At 43.1% G+C, this 21,369-nt stretch overlaps 1 protein-coding gene across 1 annotated transcript in view; it reads left to right on the top strand.

Annotated features, from left to right (window-relative positions):
• mtmr10 (myotubularin related protein 10) overlaps positions 1-21,369 on the top strand; it is a 122,139-nt gene that overhangs the window by 30,615 nt on the left and 70,155 nt on the right. Inside the window, exon 3 of the mRNA XM_084337493.1 lies at positions 7,706-7,842. Within this exon, the coding sequence (XP_084193619.1) occupies positions 7,706-7,842 (137 nt within the window). The remainder of the gene's footprint in view (positions 1-7,705; positions 7,843-21,369) is intronic.

Genomic DNA, 21,369 nt, shown 5'->3' with positions numbered 1-21,369 from the left:
TCCACCCTGTGCAGGGCTAATTCCCCATCTGAATCAGACCCTGTATCACTCTGCATCCCCCTGGTGTTCATCTTATTTATCCGCCTTTTTGACCTTTCTCCCCCTCTGTCTCTTTGCTCCCATCTTGTGTTAATCCCCCCTCTGTCTCTTTGCTCCCATCTTGTGTCACTTGCTGCTTTATTTTCCTGCTTGCTCTCTCTGCATGTACGTGCAATATGGCCTTTCTTACCGCAACGGTGACAGGCCTGGTCCTTGAAGAAACAGCCACTCTCCACATGATTTGTCCTCCCACACCGGGTGCATTTTCTCCCAGGTGTAGATGAGAGAGACATCGCATTCACTTTTACAGAGCTGCTGAGCTGTTGTGCCTCCCTCGCCACCGTTTCCATAGCAACGGCTATTTCCACCACTCTGTGATAGGTTAGAGCATTCTCGGTCAATAGTCTCTTCTGTATGGACTCGCTGAGGAGACCACACACGAACCGGTCCCCCGTAACGCGTCTGACAGGTACGTGCCAAACTCGCAGTGCTCCGACAGCTTCTTCAAATCCGCAATATACTGGGCTATTGTCTCCCCCTCCGATTGATGTCTTTTATGGAAACGGAATCTTTCCGCAATCACAATGGGCTTGGGAGAAAAATGGCTTTGCAATGCTCGCACAGTATAAGTTATATCCCCCGGTTTATCCGGAGCAATCAAACTGCGCAGTAACCCGTATGTTGTTGCCCCTATTAGACTCAAAAACACCGGAAGCCTCTTCTCATCGGAAATGTCATTTGCAGCCACAAAATGTTCAAACCGTTCCACATAAGTCGGCCACTGCTCCGTCGATTCATCAAAAGCCACGATATGCCCGATGATACCAGCCATCCCTCTGTGTGATTGTCCCGCAGCAGATCCGCCGACGTTAGCCCCTTCGCTAACCGGCGTCAGTGTAGATTCCTCTTCCACTCGTTCCGTCATCAAACAAACGTTAGCGTGGATTCTTTTCAACCAGTGCCGTCACTGGATGAACCGTACTCGTCGCCATTTATTATATATGTGACCCCGTACAATGGTAGCATATTAATCACACTGGATACGCTGTTTACAGGGACTACAGACCATGGCTGTAGCTATCTTTATTGCCATAACAACGAACCCGGAAGCGGGCTGAGCTGTCACCTTAAGAAGTGCTCGCCCTCCCCCTAGAGGGCAGGAATAGGAATGGTGAGGTCGTAACACACCAACAGCCACATACATCACACTTTTGATCCATACATTTTCTTCCATGGTGTTTGATATTGAATTATCCTCCCTATTATTGACTTAACAAGCTGCAAACTGTGACGGATTTGTTGCCTGCCGGATCATTAGCCGGTCTCTGGACCTGACAGTCTCCAGTGTTTCCCCTAGGATTCTTTTCAGGGGGGTGCTGATACGAGAAGGAGAGAGAGGGAGAGACAGACGGATATAGAGAGGGAGAGAGAGAGAGAGAGATCGCTCCGTGAGTGTGCATGTGTTTCCCCACACACACACACGCAGTCGCGAGTGTGTGTAAATGCTCCGAGACAAGTCGCACCGCATGAGAGCCTCTCTCTCCCTCTCTCTATCTGTCTCTCTCTCTTTTTCTCTCTTTTGAGGAAGTGTCAGTGACGGGGAAACCGCTTTCGCATTATTTCCACTCGCTCTGTTGTTGAGCGAATTGTTGATTGTTGGCGGTGGCTACAACCACAGAAGGAGCTGAGGTATGCAGATCAGAATCCTTACACGTCACAGGTACGCTAAATTCAGAATGGCTTAGTTCACTGGGGGACCTTGTCTCATCTGAACTGGAGGAATGCACAAAAATGAGAATTTGAGACATAGACAGTGTTGGTACAACCCCACATTGCTAGAAAACAATGCTAAACACTGGAAAAGGCTATTTATAAGATGGTTCCCCTTTTAAATAATACAAAATAATAATTTGTTTAAAGGGGACATGTCTTGCTATTCCTTTCACCATTTGGGCAACTTTACACAATTCCTGTGAGTCTATGGAACACATCTGTAAAGTTTTTTTTCAAAAAAATTCATTGTTTGGTATTTCTAATCAAGTACTCTAAAGCAGCATTTTTCCACTTCAAGATTTCAAGCTTTTTTGGGCTGGGCTCTGCCCATAAGCGCTTTGAGTGACAGTCACCCACAGTCTGCACTGGCAGACAGAGAGAGATATCGATAGATTGAGGGGGGTACTAATTAATTTTGCCGCAGGGGTGGGGGCATAATCCCAAGGGACAATGCATTGGTAACTTGTTTCAAATGACAATATATACCCCTGTGAATATTATTGCATGGATCGGAATACGGGCGCGGGCAATGATATTTTGACAGTCGAGTGCTCCCGACTGCGTGTGTTGCCCCGAGAGAAGCGCGCGCGGCAGGAGTTTCTCTCGGGGAAACACACAGGCAGTCGGGATGCTCCGTGTCTCTCTCTCTCCTCTCTCTCTCTCTCTCGCTCTCCCTCTCTATCTATCTCTCTCTCTCCCTCTCTATCTATCTATCTCTCTCTCTCTCGCTCGTTCTCTGCTGTCTCTGTCGGCACCCGCGCAGTCACGCACGTCAACCCGTTTGAGGAAGTGTCAGTATTTCCACTCGCTCTGTTGTTGAGCGAATTGTCCAGATTCCAAGTTGTTTTTGGCTGGGCTCCGCCCATACTCGCAATGCGCTTTGAGTGACAGTCACCCACAGTCTGCACTGGCAGATAACTTTGGGGGGAGAGAGATAGATAGAGGGATTAATTAATTTTGCCGCAGGGGGCATAATCCCACGGGACAATGCATTGGTAGCTTGTTTCAAATGACAATATATACCCCGTGAATATTATTGCACGGATCGGAATACGCGTGGGAGCATGCGCTGATATTTCGCAACAGGTTGACGTGACGCGAGTGCTGATACGCGAAGGAGAGAGAGGGGGAGAGACAGACAGATATAGAGAGGGAGAGAGAGAGAGATCGCTCCGAGAGCGTGCATGTGTTTCCCCCCACACACACACGCAGTCGCGAGTGTGTGTAAATGCTCCGAGACAAGTCGCACCGCATGAGAGCCTCTCTTTCCCTCTCTCTATCTTTTTCTCTCTTTTGAGGAAGTGTCAGTGACGGGGAAACCGCTTTCGCATTATTTCCACTCGCTCCGTTGTTGAGCGAATTGTTGATTGTTGGCGGTGGCTACAACCACAGAAGGAGCTGAGGTATGCAGATCAGAATCCTTACACGTCACAGGTACGCTAAATTCAGAATGGCTTAGTTCACTGGGGGACCTTGTCTCATTTGAACTGGAGGAATGCGCAAAAATGAGAATTTGAGACATAGACAGTGTTGGTACAACCCCACATTGCTAGAAAACGATGCTAAACACTGGAAAAGGCAATTTATAAGATAGGGGACCTTTAAAGGTTCATGCTTCTCCCCATCTCTGGCTGACATCACCATTGTGATTGTGATACATGATGGTTAGGCCTTTGTGTTTTCCTCAGTGAGGGATTCTCTTTTGTCAGTCAGCAGAGTTTTGTATTTGCTGAAGCTTCTCTCTGTATAATAATAAAAAAAAAATTAAAAAAAAATTGAATATCAACATTATCTGGCCATCCTCAGTAAATACTATTAAACTCCTTTAACCTCATCTGGTCTTTCCATTAACACTTTCTGCGCCAACAACAAGTTTACTTACGAGTAAACTCGTTATTTGGTCAGTTTATCTTTTTTTCGATTTTAATATTCTATTCAATGTCACGGACCTGTATGTTGCCGTTAAAAGGCATACTGGGACCCAGAGGTTGCTGTACCGGCCAGATCCGGCTAGGCGGCAGTATCGAGAGTGCAGTAAACCCTGTTCCAGACCGTGTGTTACGTTTAAATCCCTCCGGGTGCAAAATTTAGACTGAGCCGAGTAAATCGCTTCATCCGACCACTTCGAAACTCGATCCATAATTTGTGCCAAATTATGTCCGGGACCAGATGGACACCAATACTGGAAATCGCTATCGGACAATTGGAATATTCTTTTTGGAATACCCCCGACCAAAGGTAAGGACTATCTGACATCAATTTCAGCTTGATCCAACAATGTTTTCATATCCATCCAGCTGATCAGCGTCTGTAGTGTTCAACACGAATGCCGTTACTGGCCATCAAAGCATAAAAAAACGACCCCCCCCCCCCCTTTCATGCATTCATGATGAAACATAATACCTAATATATACATTTGATTTGGAAATAGCGTGTCCATGCAAGAAACGCCAACGCTTATAGTAGAATACACGTAGCGGCCTATAAACCAGCTTTTCATGAATTATCCCGGATCACTCCTAAACTATACTTATATTCACCACGGGATAACGCGCAAACGTATGCATGACATTTTGTTCTCTTTTTTGCATATTTGACGGAAGAAAGTCGCTGTCAAATTACAATAGTATTGTCTCCATAGCTATAATATAGAATATAGATATAGCTCTACAAACAAGGTGACGCACTCCTATCTTTAACACATTGACGGCCACTGGGATTAGACGGGCCCCACTCTATAAGGCCAGCTTCTCATAACAAGGTTTAACTATGCGTGAGGTTGTTTGTAGAGCTAAATCTATATTTTAAATGATTGCTGTGTCTATTGTCATTGTCAATTGACACTATAAACCTTCCCTTCAATATGCCATAAAGAAATATTTTTTTCATCAATACGTTCCCATTTTATAGCGTCGTGAATATGAACGTTATATCGGATTGGTCTAGGCTAATTCCTGCAAAACAAGTTACAGGGCGCTAAGCTAATAACGTTAAATTGATTGGCATTTCGGCCATACACAAGCTAGAGATAAAAATCTAAATGCATATGATCGATATCATGTTCCACCATGAAGCATGAAAGGGGGGGGGGAGTTGTTTCTGATTATTGATTACCAATAACGGCATTCGTTATTGAAGCCTCATACACTGATGAGAGGCTTGGCTATCAGCAAGGCCCGATCGAGCTGTAATTTACGTCAAATAGCTCTTACCTGTGGCCGTTTGGATCCCAAAAAGGATTTCCCAGTTATTGATCGCCATCTGGTAGATCGATATGTCCATTGGCTGATGCTATATTCCTTTACTGCATACTGAATTCGGCGTCGCAAAAAGTATTCCATGCGATCTGATGAAGGCATAGTTTAGGCTAATAGAAAAAGTAGGCCAGAATGAAAAACAAATAACATCCGGTCTGAAAACAAGGAGTACTCCATTCTCGAGACAGCGCCACTACCAGGATCTGGCCGGTAATGCACTTTTCCAAATCCCAAGAGTAGGGTATATCTGCAGTGCCGCTCTGTGACATTGAGTAGGTTATTAAAATGTAATAAAAGCTAAAACAAGCTTATCACGTGTATATATACGTGGTTGGCCATGAATGTGTTAAAGCGTGGCATAGCTAGAACGTGACCAGGCTAATCCCTGGCGCTGAATGAGTTAAGCAGACTTAATGATTTTAGAATATCATTAAGTCAACTATCCAGTTAGTTTTTATAGTGTAACATTTGGTTTGAAGGAGAGAGAGAGAGACTCGTTACGCGCGACGCTAGTCAGTGACTTGCACTGCGCTCCGCTGTCTCGGAATGGATTTGGTCGTTTTTTTTCTGCGTCTCTGTAGACCGTGCCGTGCCACCGTTTTAAATTTGTAGTGAATATGAAAACAGATTTATGTATAATTTAGCTAGCTCGCTAACGTTACTGGGATTAAAGCAAGCTTTAAAAAATATATATATATTCAAATATTTCTTTAAAAAAAGAAATTTATTAGAATTTAAGCTTTCAGGAGGGGCGGGGGGTCCCGTTTGCGGGGCGGGCCGCGCCTTCAAGGCAATGGTAGGGGAAACACTCTTTTCTATATTATTTAATAAAATGTTGTACCCTTTCCCTGTTACCCTTCGAGAGGGCCTTTTGTCCTCTCGCCAGGCCGTCGTTGTAAATAATCATTTGTTCTTAATTGACCTGCCTGGTTAAATAAAGGTTAAATAAAAAGATAAATATGCAGCCATCTTACTTCCTTTTACTACCTCTACCCTTCTATTGAAACTGCTGCTGGGTTGGTTCTTTACCCTTCTATTGAAACTGCTGCTGGGTTGGTTCTTTACCCGTCTATTGAAACTGCTGCTGGGTTGGTTCTTTACCCGTCTATTGAAACTGCTGCTGGGTTGGTTCTTTACCCGTCTATTGAAACTGCTGCTGGGTTGGTTCTTTACCCGTCTATTGAAACTGCTGCTGGGTTGGTTCTTTACCCGTCTATTGAAACTGCTGCTGGGTTGGTTCTTTACCCGTCTATTGAAACTGCTGCTGGGTTGGTTCTTTACCCGTCTATTGAAACTGCTGCTGGGTTGGTTCTTTACTTCTACCCGTCTATTGAAACTGCTGCTGGGTTGGTTCTTTACCCTTCTATTGAAACGGCTGCTGGTTGGTTCTTTACCCGTCTATTGAAACTGCTGCTGGTTGGTTCTTTACCCTTCTATTGAAACTGCTGCTGGGTTGGTTCTTTACCCGTCTATTGAAACGGCTGCTGGGTTGGTTCTTTACCCGTCTATTGAAACTGCTGCTGGTTGGTTCTTTACTTCTACCCGTCTATTGAAACTGCTGCTGGGTTGGTTCTTTACCCTTCTATTGAAACTGCTGCTGGTTGGTTCTTTACTTCTACCCGTCTATTGAAACTGCTGCTGGGTTGGTTCTTTACCCTTCTATTGAAACGGCTGCTGGGTTGGTTCTTTACCCTTCTATTGAAACGGCTGCTGGGTTGGTTCTTTACCCTTCTATTGAAACGGCTGCTGGGTTGGTTCTTTACCCGTCTATTGAAACGGCTGCTGGTTGGTTCTTTACCCTTCTATTGAAATGGCTGCTGGTTGGTTCTTTACCCGTCTATTGAAACTGCTGCTGGGTGGCGGCTAGGTGGTGCAGTGGGCAAGGCGCTTGCCACCAATGCAGGAGACACTGGGTTCGAGCCCAGCTCTCCGCATTGCTATCAGCTTGGCTGGTCGTTCAAACTAACACAATTGGCAGTATTAGGGGGTGGGAAGCTGATGGGTGGGGATCGGACGTTGTGGACAGCGACTCCTACAGGTCGGTTGGCGCGCCTGCACAGCAGAATCAGGAAGCGACGGGGGCGGCGTGCCCTCCAAACGCAGACCCCCGACGCTGAGAGATCGCGCTGTGCAGGTGAAAAGATGCGACTGCTGCTTCCTCGAGTACCGGAGGGGACACGTGATGTAAAGCTTAGTCCACATTGCAGCCGGCTTGTGGGAGGCGTGGCCAACAGCGTTCGAGACAGGGGAGGGTAGAATTGGACGATACAAAATTGGGATGGGAGACAAATAGAAAATGGGAGAAAAAGTGGATAAAAAAAAATGCTGCTGGGTTGGTTCTTTACCCGTCTATTGAAACTGTTGCTGGGTTGGTTCTTTACCCGTCTATTGAAACTGCTGCTGGGTTGGTTCTTTACCCGTCTATTGAAACTGCTGCTGGGTTGGTTCTTTACCCGTCTATTGAAACTGTTGCTGGGTTGGTTCTTTACCCGTCTATTGAAACTGTTGCTGGGTTGGTTCTTTACCCGTCTATTGAAACTGTTGCTGGGTTGGTTCTTTACCCGTCTATTGAAACTGCTGCTGGGTTGGTTCTTTATTCCCCTGACGTTTTATTTCTTCCCGTTTCTTGTCACCAGGGGAGATTGTGGTCAATGAGGTGAACTTTGTGAGGAAGTGCATCAGTGCCGACAGCAGCCAGGACGACCTGTGGGGGAAGTTGATCTGCACCAACTTCAAGGTTTCCTTCATCACACATGATGCTCTACCAAAACAGGTACGGCTTGCTTCACACTCCGTCAACAAGTCTCTCTCTTGACTCAACATATAGCGTATCAGTGACTCAACACTCGCATACCGTATTCAGAGTTAATTTTATAGTTTACACTGTTTATTTTTCTCTTTTTGGGTAACATTTTATTGCCTATATTTATGTCTTTGTACTATTACCCTGCCCATACTGTACCTGTACCTCCCCTCCCCCATGTTGCTATGACACCTGAATTTCCCCAAGGGGATCAATAAAGGAATATCTTATGTTATCTGGCTGCTGCTAGGTTCATTTGTGAATTTATTGTTCAAAGTTGTGATCAAGATTCGCCATATGTTCAGAAACTAACCTGCAGCTTATTGTGAAATAAGGAAGTGTTCTGTACAGATGTCTAGCACAGAATGTGAAGGTGATGGTGCTAAAACTGTATACTGTGCTAACTGCCAAGGTAGTATTTGGGCAGATGGGATTTTATGAGCGCTTGTTTACACTGCGTTTACATAGATATGTAATATTGTTAGTGAAATCCTAGTAGAACTCTACTAAATAAGTCTGACAAAGCTTAGACAAGCTGCGAGGGAAGCCCTTCAGCCATAACTGTCATTAAGCGGTACACTCGGCTCTCCCTGTTGATGTTGGCTGAGGGCAGTAGAATTTCCAGGGAGAAAAGAGGAATGTCCTGGGGTGGTCGCTGGTCGGTCACTATGGTCACTGTGAAAGGGATGTTCCTTCTCTACAGTAGTTCCTTTGGACAATTCTGTGGTTTAGGTAAGCTATTTAAAGTCATTAAAGGAAGATCAAAGTATTGCAATAGTTATATGTTTACTAACTAATTTGATCTTAAATATTTACTTAAGAGCCATAATTCAATAGACAATAGACATTCTTGGCTTAACATTATCATTCAATATGGACAAATCCTTCCTCAACCAGGGCTTTGATGTCAAAGTGGAGAAAATGCTCCATTTATTACAGCTAAATAGTTATTAAAAGTCCAGTGCACATCCGAATTTTTTATCTGGATTACATGATTGGCCACAGCACTGTACACGCACACACACGCACACGCACACACACGCACGCACACACACACACAACTAGAGCAGTAAGTTAAAAGCCGACACAACTGTCGTCACAACAAACATGCTGCTCCCCGGCTCCCACTGGCCTAAACTGCAGTGCTAGCTGTAACTTCTGCTATGCAAATATCTTCCCATTCAACATAGTGCTTAGTTTGCAGTAGGGATGCCCCGATCGATTAAAAAAAATTATAATTTTATTTCTAATATAATAAGAAATAAAATAAGAAATAACAATTCAGTACATTTATATCTGTGTTAATTTGTTACATTTAGTTTTAGGGGTGCACCGATGTATCGGTCGGGTATCGGTATCGGCCGATAAGTGCCTTGTTGACTGCAATCGGCCTATCGGCCGATAAGCTCGAATGTGCCGATGGCAGTAGCCGATAAATTTCAGTCGCGTCTGCCCCCAGTCCCCCACACACACACACAAGCTAGTGCATCAAAGTTACTACTAAATATTCAACATTCTCTTTTGAGACTCTGCTTCAGACTCTTATCATTTGGCACTAAAAGCTAAACATTGTCACCGATATGGCTGTCCGCAACATGTCATTAATTGTGTACGCGAGGTGGTCGCTCAGTGACGACGCTAACATGAGCTAGGTTAGCTAGCATGAGCTACCGGGAGGTGGAAGACTAACGTTACTGGTGAAAATGTGATTTACGTTGGAATACTCCTTTGCCAACTTGCTGTACTTTGCTTGCAGGTCTGCAGCCATTATTGCTGGATTATGAATAGCCCCAACTTTAGCCAAGGTAACGTTATGGCTAAACCTTTAACGTTAGTTAACGCTAGCTTTCGGTTAGCTGTTCAATGCTATTAATAACACAACCAAGCGAACCCATCACAGCTCCCCGTCAACACCCGTCTCTCGCGAAGATGGCATTTAAGAAAGTATCTGCTGCCTAAGGTTAAATTCATGATATACCATAGATTGCCAGCGCTATTTGTCTATGGAGAAAGTCCCCTTCTTTGCAGGGCTATAACTTTTTAAATTCTATTGCTACATTGCCATTATTAGGGCCCATTCAAAGTCCTATATGTATTGTTCATTGTGTAGCAACGTAAAAAATTTTCATTCACATATTCATAGTAAAGTATGGTCTAATGTATAAGTATGTTTTCATCTCTTTCTGCAGCTTTCTCCAGAACGTGATATATAGCCCCAAATGCATTATATTGATGAAATACAGTTTGATGGCAATCAGCGCGATATAAAAAATTCCAACTAGACGTACTTCTAGAAGTTACTACACGTCATCTGATGTTGACCGGATGGGCGAGGGGGCGTTTATAATTCCGTGGGCAGCGTTATACCAATCATCTAATGTGGGTCAAATGTTGATAATAGCAGTTAGTATCGAAGACGGTAACGTTACACGCTGAAACTCACCCCAGTCTCCGCGCGCCGTTGGGCGATCATCGTAGAGTAGAAATCTTATCATTATGGGATATATTTTTACCCGGTCCATCTCCAGCTTGTATAATGGTATATACGTCCAAATCATGTTGTTTATCGAGTTATTGCCAATCGATCACCGTGTAGCGTGACGAGCCAGAGTCCCATGACCTATAGCGAGCGCCCGGAAGTACTACGGACGTCTAGCACAACCTCTATGCCACATCCTGTTTGGCGATTGCGCCGATCGGCCACCAGATGGCGCTCCTGAACCGCCAGAGAGCTCAGTGGGTCCTCCTGGTGGATCTCAGGCCAGCGGAGGGGACATATGAATCCGATCGCAGATTTTTGAAATATTGATATAAGGACGACGTAACGCGTCCTCCGGCAACTTTAGCATGGCCAGCAAAGACGTCTAAAGACGGTTCCCGGCAGCCAAAGTGTTAAAATGACACAAACATTCGTTTTGTGGCATTAACGTTATATAGTTAGTGTTACACGTTCAATAACATCAGCATATTATTTACCCGAAGATAGCAAGTAAGCAAGGCATTACTCCGTTCATAGCTCAGTTCCATTCCGTTGCTCATTCCGTACCCAACTACCCATTCTGCAATCTGTTAATAAAGTTTTCAACCAGACAAATGTATAGAAAGGCTTTGTTTTATTATAACATTTGTTGCAGTAAAATCATTGTGTCTCGTTTGGTCATCCTGTGGACTCTGGAGCGCTGGTCGGCTTGTTGTGGTTCTCGCAAGCAGATCAATGGCGGCATGCCCGGAAGTAGAAAATGAATAAACGCTTGCTGATTGGTGGTAAGAACAGCAGGAGGTGGGTGCTAGCGGTGTGACGTAATTGGCCGAATCGACTGTCAATCAAAATGGTTATATTGCATTGGTTTGAGAGCTCTGGTTGAGAGAATAGTATCCATCTGCAGGCCGCCAGACGATACTGGGAGAGGGATAGTGCTACATGGCATGGTGGAATTAATACCATAAACATATTTCTTGATGTTTCCTTTTTTTAAGTAAGTAAAGAGGCCTACAAATACAAACATACACATACAAATATACAGTAGTTTCATTAAAAAAAAATAAAATAAAAAAAAAAATATATATTAAAAAAATTACAAATACTTATATTTTGCCACAAATATCGGTATCGGCCGATTGTGTTAGTTGAACAATCGGTATCGGTGGCCAATTTTCATATCGGTGCATCCCTATTTAGTTTCACTAAGTTAGGAAAGTAATGTTTTAAGTCAAGCCTGATGTTGCCTTGCACAAAAGAATGATCCCAGTCTCTTCCACACAGTGAGGCATACAGTTTATTAATTGAACAAATTTACATTTAGTCATTTAGCGGACTCTTTTATCCAAAGCGACTTACAAGTTCTGTACGACAAGTCATCAGGAAGGGCACAACTCAGCTGAGTAACAATGTTGGTTACAATGTTGGTGCTACAGTGTGTAGGTTAGTATATTAGGACCAAGTGCATGACAGTAAGGTTAGTTAGGGTTAGATTATTATTATTATTATTTTTTTTAATCAATAACAAAACCCAAAACGATCGGTATCGGCACTGTATCGGTCGATATGGCTCATAGAAGATCGGTATCGATGGCAAAAAACGTGATTGGGGCATCCCTAGTTTGCAGTAGGGAGCTGCTGAGTTAGTTTCAGGTCTTGCTCGAAAAAGAGATCTTTGATCTCAAGTGACTACCTGGTAAAATAAAGGTTAAAAAAATATTTTTAAAAGTGGTATACAAATAAGCTTTATTGTTGTTAGGGCTGTCATCCTCTAAAGAGATTTAGTTGTCTTTTTGTCTGCAACAAAAGACAATGTGCATTCCCCTTGTCTCCTCGTGTTGGTTTCAGATCTAACAGACGCTGGCTCCCCAACACGATAGCGGTAAACTAACCCACTAACTCACACAATGGCCTTGATTGTCTTAATAATTTAGTATGTAACTTTGGCACTGAGGTCATAAATGACTTAATTTGTCTTGCCAATATAGCCTAGTACAATGCAACACAAACAAAAAGTCAGAATTAATACAAATAAATATGATATAAATTTAAATAATCAAATGTAGCAGCATCGCCAAGTAAAAGCAATGTTAACCCTTTATTCGCCAATGACGTGTTACCACGTCATTCTCCGCCATGCGTAATCTGCCAATGACGCCGTAAGGCGTCTTTGAGATCAATATTTCAAAAATCTGTGATGGCAATCATATTTCACCCACGGAGACTTGAGATCTCCTGTTGATCTCCTCTCAACTCTCCCAACGGTTCAAGAGCGCCATCTGGTGGCCGATCGGCGGATCGCCCAAACAGGAAGTGACGCGCCGGAAGTGGTGTTCATCCATATTCGGTCCGGGCACTCGCTATCGTTAGCGGGACTCCAGCTCGACACACTGGACAGTGATCCGTTGCCAATAACTCGATAAACAACATGATTTGGACGTATATACTATTATACAACCTGGAAATGGATCGCATATATCAACATCCCATAATCGCGAACTTTCTGCTCCACGCTGACCACCCAACGGTCAGAGGAAGATGCGGTAAGTTTCAGCGTGTTTTGAATATTATGATCCATATAAACTGCTGTGATCTATGTATCGCCCATACTACATGAATGATTTAACGTCGGCCACGGACTTATAAACCCCCCCCCCCCCTCCGGTCACCAGCAGATGATGAGGCAGGACGTTTAGGACCTTGTACAATTGAAAGTTTTAATATGATGTCAATCGGTATCAAACTACATTTGATGATGTAATATATGTATTTATAGCTATAACTCGCGTTCTGCAGAATGCTGCAGAAAACGATAAAAACATATTTATACTTTAGACCGTATTTTAGTATGAATATGTGAATGAAAAAGTAGAGCGTTGCTACATCCTAAATGATAGATACTTGATGTTGAATGGGCCATAGTAATGTCAATTTAGCAATACAATTTAAAAAGTTATAGCCCTGCAAAGAAGGGGAACATCTCCATAGACTTACAGTACTGGCAGACAGTGGATTAAGATCAGAATAATCCCTGGCAGATAAAGGGTTAAAAAGGCTTGTCATTAGAAATACCATCATTTCCTTTTTTTCTACAGATGAAGCCTTTAGTTTTCATGGACACTTTGCCGCGACGGGCGCATGGTGATGTCACGTCATTAGAATTCATTAGGAAACCAGGCTTCTGTTCTGTTTTATGCCGCCAGGAGGCGCAAAGTCGACGGGCGGCGGTCTGTTGACTTCCTCATTCATCACTGTGCCTTTGTGTTGATAACAGGCGAGCAACGTTGGGACGGCGCGAGACTGAGAGAGACTTGTTTATTGTGAATTGAAAATACGCCGGTAAAGTGGGGAGGGAGACTTGTTCATTCAAGTAAGCTATAATACAGTATTATATGGCCACCAGACATGTTCTCTCCGTGAAATTGCATTTATCCGTCGCGCAAAAAGCTGTTTTCTTTTACTTTGAAGAATTGTCACTTCCGCCTCAGTACTCGGCTACAGTTGAATGAAAATACGTTTGTAAGCTAGCGAACATTGCATTCCTTATTCATTTCAGTAACGTTATGTTTTCAAAGAATTAAGGACATGTCAACAACAGGGTGGATCTGGAATGCAACTATGTCTGGATTATGCATTGAAACTCGAAAGACAGTAAATAAACTAACTAATAAAACGTTCAAACTGTTCCAACTTGTGTATTGTTTTCATAAAAGTCAACTAAGATTGTACTCTTGTATTTTGCACTGTATGTCACAGGTGAGCTTGCTAGCCATTTGATTGTTAACGTGATACTCTGCAGTGCAGGTGAATAAAGTAGAAGCACTTCTTATAGTGTACAATGGGGGAAATAAGTATTGTTCAGTAAATGTATTTCCAATGAGCGTATTCAAGCGAAATTCAAAGCTCTCCTCAAAACCCACCTTTTCTCCCTTGCCTTTAACCCCCCCCCCCCCCCCCCCCCTCCAACCTGATTGATGTCTGTCTCCAGTCTTTTTTGTGCTATCATGCTGTCTTCCCTGTTCCCCCCATGGTCTCACGTTCCTTTTGTTTTGTTTCTTTGTTGTTTCTTTGTTTTTGTTTCTTTGCTTTTGTTTCTTTGTTTGTACTCTTGCTCCCGACTATTGTCAGCGACTTCGGGTTATTGAGAAGCGCTATATAAATTAAATGAATTATTATTATTATTATTACCAGACGTTTGTATTAACTCAAGAAATCTAAACATTAAAGTCCATATGTAAATAAAGTTATGTGTAATAAAGTGGAATGAAACAGGAAAAAAGTATTGGACACACTAAGAAAAAGCAGTAGACCACAGCAAGGAAAGGCAAGGAACTAGCTGCAAACCAAAACTAATTAGGAGGCAACTCTACCTCCTATCTGTGCTAATAATGTCAACTGGGTTAGAATATATTAATGGGCTATAAAATGTATTTTTTTTGTTACCAAGGTGCCACACAAGAAACATCAACTTATGGGTAAAAGCAAAGGGCTCGCCTCAAGACCTTCACAAACAGATTGTTGCAAATCATGAAAATAGAATTGGCTAAAGACATATTTCACAACTTCAGAATCTTCCAGTAAGCACCATTGGGGGCATTATCCATAAGTGGAAGCAACATCACTCCCATCAACCGGCCATGCACGGGTGCTCCTCGCAACATTTCTGGTCAGGGAGTCAGAAGGATACTGATGGACCAAAAATCACACCTGAATACTGCGGGTGATTAGTTACATCATACAGAAGGCATCCTTGGAGCTGTCATTACCAACAAAGGCTTCTCCACTAAGTATTGAATTAATTTCAGTTAGTGTGTTGTAATGGGAAATATTAAAGGACAAAACGATGAGCCGTTTACATTAATCATTCTGAGTCATTATTAATAATAGAAAGGTTTATTTCACCGTGGCCACAATGAAAGTTCAGTTTACAGTCAGACAACATGTTCAAGGGCGGCTACATGGTGCAGTGGGCAAGGCGCTCACCACGAATACTGGAGACTAGGCTCGAACAGGTTCGCCTCCCTGTTCGAACCCAGCGCTCTACATTGCTTTCAGTTTAGCTGGTCGTCCGCACTAATACACATTGGCAGTATTAGGGGGAGGGAAACTGATGGGTGGGGATCGGGCATTGTGGACAGCGACTCCTACAGGTCGGTTGGTGCGCCTGCGCAGTAGAATCAGGAAGCGATGGGGGCCCCTCCAAAGCCCAGACCCCTGACGCTGAAAGATTAGGTAAAAAGTCATCCTCTCCCCACATTAAAGGGACAGTAGTGTCTGCCAGTATCTGAGCACATTACATAGCTGGTCAGAGTGAACCAGTCAAGCTGTCTATAATGACATGATAATATATTCCACAACAGTGTTCAATACTATATTCCTATGTCATTCCACTTTATTACACATAACTTTATACATTATTTATACATACTTTATACTGCTATGTATAGGGCCATCTCACAGTGGAAATGATTATGCACCAGTGACAATCTTTGAGGACAACCAAGGGGCAATTGCACTATCAAAGAATCCTGTGTAAAGATGTAAACATGTTGACATCAAATATCATTTTGTTCGATTTGCAGTTAGTGATGGAAACATTATTATTGAATACTGTCCCACAACAAAAATGGTAGCTGATATGCTAACCAAACCTGTAACAAAGGTCATGATTGAAAAGTTTGTGTATTTCATTTTTGGTGTTGAATGTTAAAATGAAAAGGGAAAAAAAGTGTAAATGTATGTCAAAGGTTTTGTCAGAATAAGATCAAGTGGGGGTGTTAAACTGTTGTGAACGATTCATCTCTTGAATGCTCTTATGCTGACGTCATATCTGTCAGTCTGTCAATTACACAGCTGGTGCTAATAAAGGAATCATTGCTGGCCCACTCGTGGGATTCAGTAGTCAGTGTCATGTGAACTACAATGCAAGTGTGTGGCGTCTTCCTCCGTATCAGTCCAAGGCTATCTAGACCTTTGCTGGTTAATGGCTGCTGCGCCAACAATTAGCATTTCAATGGTGTGTGTGTGGGGGGGGGGGGGGTTGCGCCGCATTCCAATGTCACACCTACATATACAGTATAGTCACTCTACCCCCCTGTTGGGATGGAGGGAGAGACGAGAATGAATGAATGAGAACTTTATTTAACAGATTGCAGAATGGGTACAATACAGTACAGCTCAATACACACAATTGTTAAGGGGTTGGAGACCAGAGAAAGACGTTTGTCTTGTTTACATCAGGGTCCCCCATTTTCAATTCATAGTGACATTTATGACATACACAACATACATGACATGTATGGCATAGGGACATGTATGACATACAGGTATTTAGTAGTTACATTTGTGACATATACGATATTCAAATATACAGTACTGTTACCCATAGATCCTGACAGAGTATATACATATGATGGGAAGGGGACTGTACATTAGGAGGGGGTGGGTGGGTGGGAGAGAAATATACATACGGTGGGGAGAGAATATATACATACGGTGGGGAGGAGACTACATTTGGAGGGGGTGGGTAGGTGGGAGAGAAATATACATACGGCGGGGAGGAGACTGTACATTTGGAGGGGGTGGGTAGGTGGGAGAGAAATATACATACGGCGGGGAGAGAATATATACATGCGGTGGGGAGGAGACTGTCTATTAGGTGGGGGAGGGGGGGTTTGGACATTTACGCTGGCCTGGGTTTAACATGATTTGTGGAGCTTCCTCTGGTGTTGTGGTCATGGTATTCACTGACCTTTGGGAAGTATTTTGACATGTACATGGGTACCTTAATCGTATAGTGTATCTTGTAGACCAGGCCCATTGCAAGTTGCTGTACTCTGTCGTCTACTCTAAGCCATCCTAGGTTGTCAAAGTGGGCAGGGGTGAGGTGGGTTCTAGGGGTAAGGTCAAGTAGAAGTCTGACCAGTTTGTTTGTAACGTTTAGGCAAAGCACAGACGCCGATACTAAAACGTCTCTCTGTGGTGCCACGCAATAGGTTGGATCGTAGTGAGCTAAGTTGAAGACAATGGTCGCAGTGTTTCCTGTTTCATAATACAAATTTCATAATAAAAGCGGCCCGCTTAAAAAATAAATAAATAAGAGCTTGTGCCGTTTCAACGTCGACCGTTATCAATCGCTTGCGCTCAAAGGACATTTTATAAAACGAGGCATACAATATAATACTATGTATTCTAGCCAAAACATGTGGTCAGAACACAACATTTTGTCCATTTCGCTCTCATTCTCTCTCTGCCTCTCTCCCTTTGTCAAGGGCGGAGCTCTTCCTGAATGAACAGAGAGCCGGCACGTCAGGCACATTGTCACCAGCTGTATTCGAGCGCCCCCGCTGGTCATTGTTACCGTTAATGGTGCCCAAACGGTCCCCAAACAGTGGTTCAATGACTATTCATGGTTTATCTGTACTTTCTATGGATGCATGTTAAAAAAGCTGTCCTACTTTAGTAATGTCTTTCAGATGATAACATGCAGATCTCTTGATGCTCCTTATTTGGAAGCTCAGCATCCACAATCAATTAAAGTCATCTTGCCTGATTTCATTTGATTCTTTTACATTGTGGGTCATTGTGGTTTATCCAAGTGCTGCAGAGCCTTTCTCTCTCTCTGGGTTTCAGAGCCCACCACCACCACTTCTGTCTGTCCAACGTCTCAGCGGTCTAGGGCTGTGGTCCTCAACCATAGCTACCTCTATTTTACATAATAAACTTATAATCATCTAGCTGGCATATGAACCAAATATTCTTAATGCGACCGGGAACACTAATAAAGGGCACGGGCAGGATGCACATGCACACATTAAAAACATGTCTCTAGAGCACATTGATCAACTGTAATATTAAATTAGACTTGTGTTTTTGGATCTTCCTGGTGTCAGTTCTACTGGTTCCACCAAGGCAGTGATGATGAGCACTACTTAAGTTAAGACAGCTGTGTGTGTTTGCATTTGGCAGAGTAGTGTTGTCCTTCATAACATGCTCAGTGGTTTTGATTATCTTGTTTCTTTCAAACATAATGAGCTGGATAGTACATTTGGTTACGACTACGGTTGGGTTCCCGAACCGTTAACACTAGGGATGTCCCGATCACATTTTGTTGCTCCCGATCCGATCCCGATCATGTGATTTTGAGTATTTACCGATACCGATATTTCCTGATAAAAAAAATAAATAATTTTTTTTTTTTTTTTTTAAATCTTTTTTTAAATGGTTTTATCTCCCATTCCAATTTCTCACATTACATTCACCCTGAATGTTGACGTTATCCAGGTGAAAAGTTTACTTCATTCAAGCGAGGCATTGCAACCGGAGTAATCTAAAAACTCCGCCTCCAACCTGCTGCTTCATGAGAGCAATGGCGCCATCGTCTGTAAAAATCAGGTGACTGCAAGTTCTGCAACTAGTGGATGTCCCTCATCCTTGACATAAATCATTTGATGTATAATTAAATCAAAGGAAATGCGTTTGTTTTGGCAAAATTCTTCTGCTCTGTGACAATAAATAAATGAATGATATGCAATTTAAAACCAAAACTAAGGCCTCAGTATGAGTTTAAGACGTGAACATGGTCATGTTTGTTGAATTAAAAAAAAAGTTAAAAAAAATTAATCCTGATTTTTTTTTTCGATCCCTATCTTCTGAAAATCGTGATCGGATCGGGACATCCCTAGTTAACCATGGCCATTGGAATGTGGCTGGAATGCCAGCTTTCCATTACAAACTTTCACTGTGCATCATGTTGTTTGTAGAGCTAAATCTATATTTTATATTATAGCTATGGATACAATATCATGGTCATTTGACAGTATGAACCTTCCGTTCAAGATGCAAAAAAGATTTTTTTTCCCCATCAATATACGTTCCCGTTTTATACCGTGGTGAATATGAGTGTTATTTCGGAATGATCAGGGCTAATTCCTGTGATGCTATTTATAAGGCGCGGTGCTAATAACGTTAAATCCATTGGCATTTCATCCATACATACACACGCTAGAGTTAAAAATCCAAATGCATATGATCGGTATTATGTTCCATCATGAATGCATGAAAGGGGGGGGGGGGGTCGTTTCTGATGAATTGATTGCCAATAACGGCATTCGTTATTACCACAACATACGCTGATCAGGGGGATGGCTATGAAATCCTTGCACGATCAAGCTGAAATTGACGTTCAATTGTCCTTACCTGTGGCCGGTCTGATTCCAAAAAGAATATTCCAATTATTTGATTGCCATCTGGTAGATTGTATGTCCATTTGGCCCATGATATAACTCATCACAGCGTGGTGAGTCGGGGGTCCCGAGAGCTATTCAATGCGTTAGTAGAAAAGTCCGCCCGGAGTGTTTTCAGTGTGGCACCCGGTCTGCAACAGGGGTTACTGCATTCTTGAGACGGCGCCACTACCAGGATTTGGCTGGTACTGCACCTTCGGAGTCCCAATATGCCTTTTCCAGGCAAAATACAGCTCTGTGACATTGAATAGGATATAAAAATCGAAAAAACTAGTCAAAAACGTATACATGATTGGCCGTCAAGCGCTGGCTCCCAATAACGTATTATATACGTGATTGGCCGGGAATGTGTTAAGAAGATGTTTGCATTTAGATTCTTAAATTTTTTTAATAAATTAATTTGTTAATTAACACATTCGGTGCCGACCACGAGATTAGTCGGGTTAACTCGCCATGCGTTGAGTGCCAAGGCCCGAGAAAACTCTGGTTTTAATCGTTATTTCTTTTATTAGCAATATCCATTCATTTTTCATCCATCCAGCCTGACGTTATCATTGGGAATGGGTCTGAGCTCGAAAAGGGCAAATACCGCCGCCTATCGTCCCCCGGATCGTATTGCCCATCATAGGATTGGATTGGGTGCGGCTGTGCATCAGAAAAAAAGCTTGTCCGGGGTTTTCCCTTCTCTGGCAAGCAGTATCTGTTACCACATTCACTGGGGAGGCTCGGAGCAGCTTTATAAACGTGATCAATATTTAGAATGGCGATCAGGAATTGGATTCATCTTTTTGCAGAACATCTGATGTGAGGTTAATCAGATGTTTTTTTTCACAGCGATCACGTGTGTGTGTGTGTGTGCATAACGTTAGCGCTAAGCACGGCATGACACACATGACTACGTGTTTTGTGTATTCCACTAAAGAGCTATTATTGCGGAATTTCTATGGAATTACTAGAAATCTCAAACTATACTCATATTCAAAACGGTATAAAACGGAAATGTACCAATGAAAAAACAATCCGTTTCGTACATGTTGACTGCAAGCAAGTCATTGATAAGCGAGGGGTGTTTTAGACCCATAGCCATTATTTTAGATATAGTTTAAGCCGATTCGCCTGTTCGAATCCAGCTCACCAGCTTGGCTGGCCGTTCACACTAATACAATTGGCAGTATTAGAGGGTGGGAGAAGCTGGCGGGGTGGGTCCGGGTCGTTGTAAACAGCGACTCCTACAGTTCGGTCGGGGCGCCTGCTAAGCGCGGATAGGATCTAAGTGGGATAGTGTGATCCTTCCACACGCTACGCCCTCTCAGTGAGAATCCGCGCTGCCAGGTGAAAAGAAGCGGTTGATTGGCTGGACGTGTGTCGGAGGAAGCACGTGGTAGCCTCCACTCTCCCAGACCGACTGTGGGGGGTAAGTGCGCAGCGACCAGGAAGGGGATTGGGAATTGGCATAACGACTAACATTGGGATGGGAGAAAATCGGAGGAAAAAGGAGGGGGAAAAAGATTAACAAAAAAAAATATATATATATAGTTTAAGCCTTCGCAAATTTCCCCGACCTCCCATTGACTTCCTTATTGGCACGGTAGCCCTAATATGGTCAAAGGGGTGTGGCACTGAATGTGTTAATACCCTAGTTACAGTACAGCAACCAAATTAAACTGTATCAAGTCAACTGACAATGTGAATAGTATGAAATAAATAAAGGATTTTTCAAATACATTTTTTCTCCTGCGAAATAAGCTGTGACCTGTTTTGACCTGCACCTCA

Source organism: Notolepis coatsorum (genome assembly GCF_963971535.1).
Source record: "Notolepis coatsorum genome assembly, chromosome: 20".
NCBI classification, from domain to species: domain Eukaryota; kingdom Metazoa; phylum Chordata; class Actinopteri; order Aulopiformes; family Paralepididae; genus Notolepis; species Notolepis coatsorum.
The sequence above is the reverse complement of the archived record's forward strand: the minus strand, read 5'-3'. Positions and strand labels throughout refer to the sequence as shown.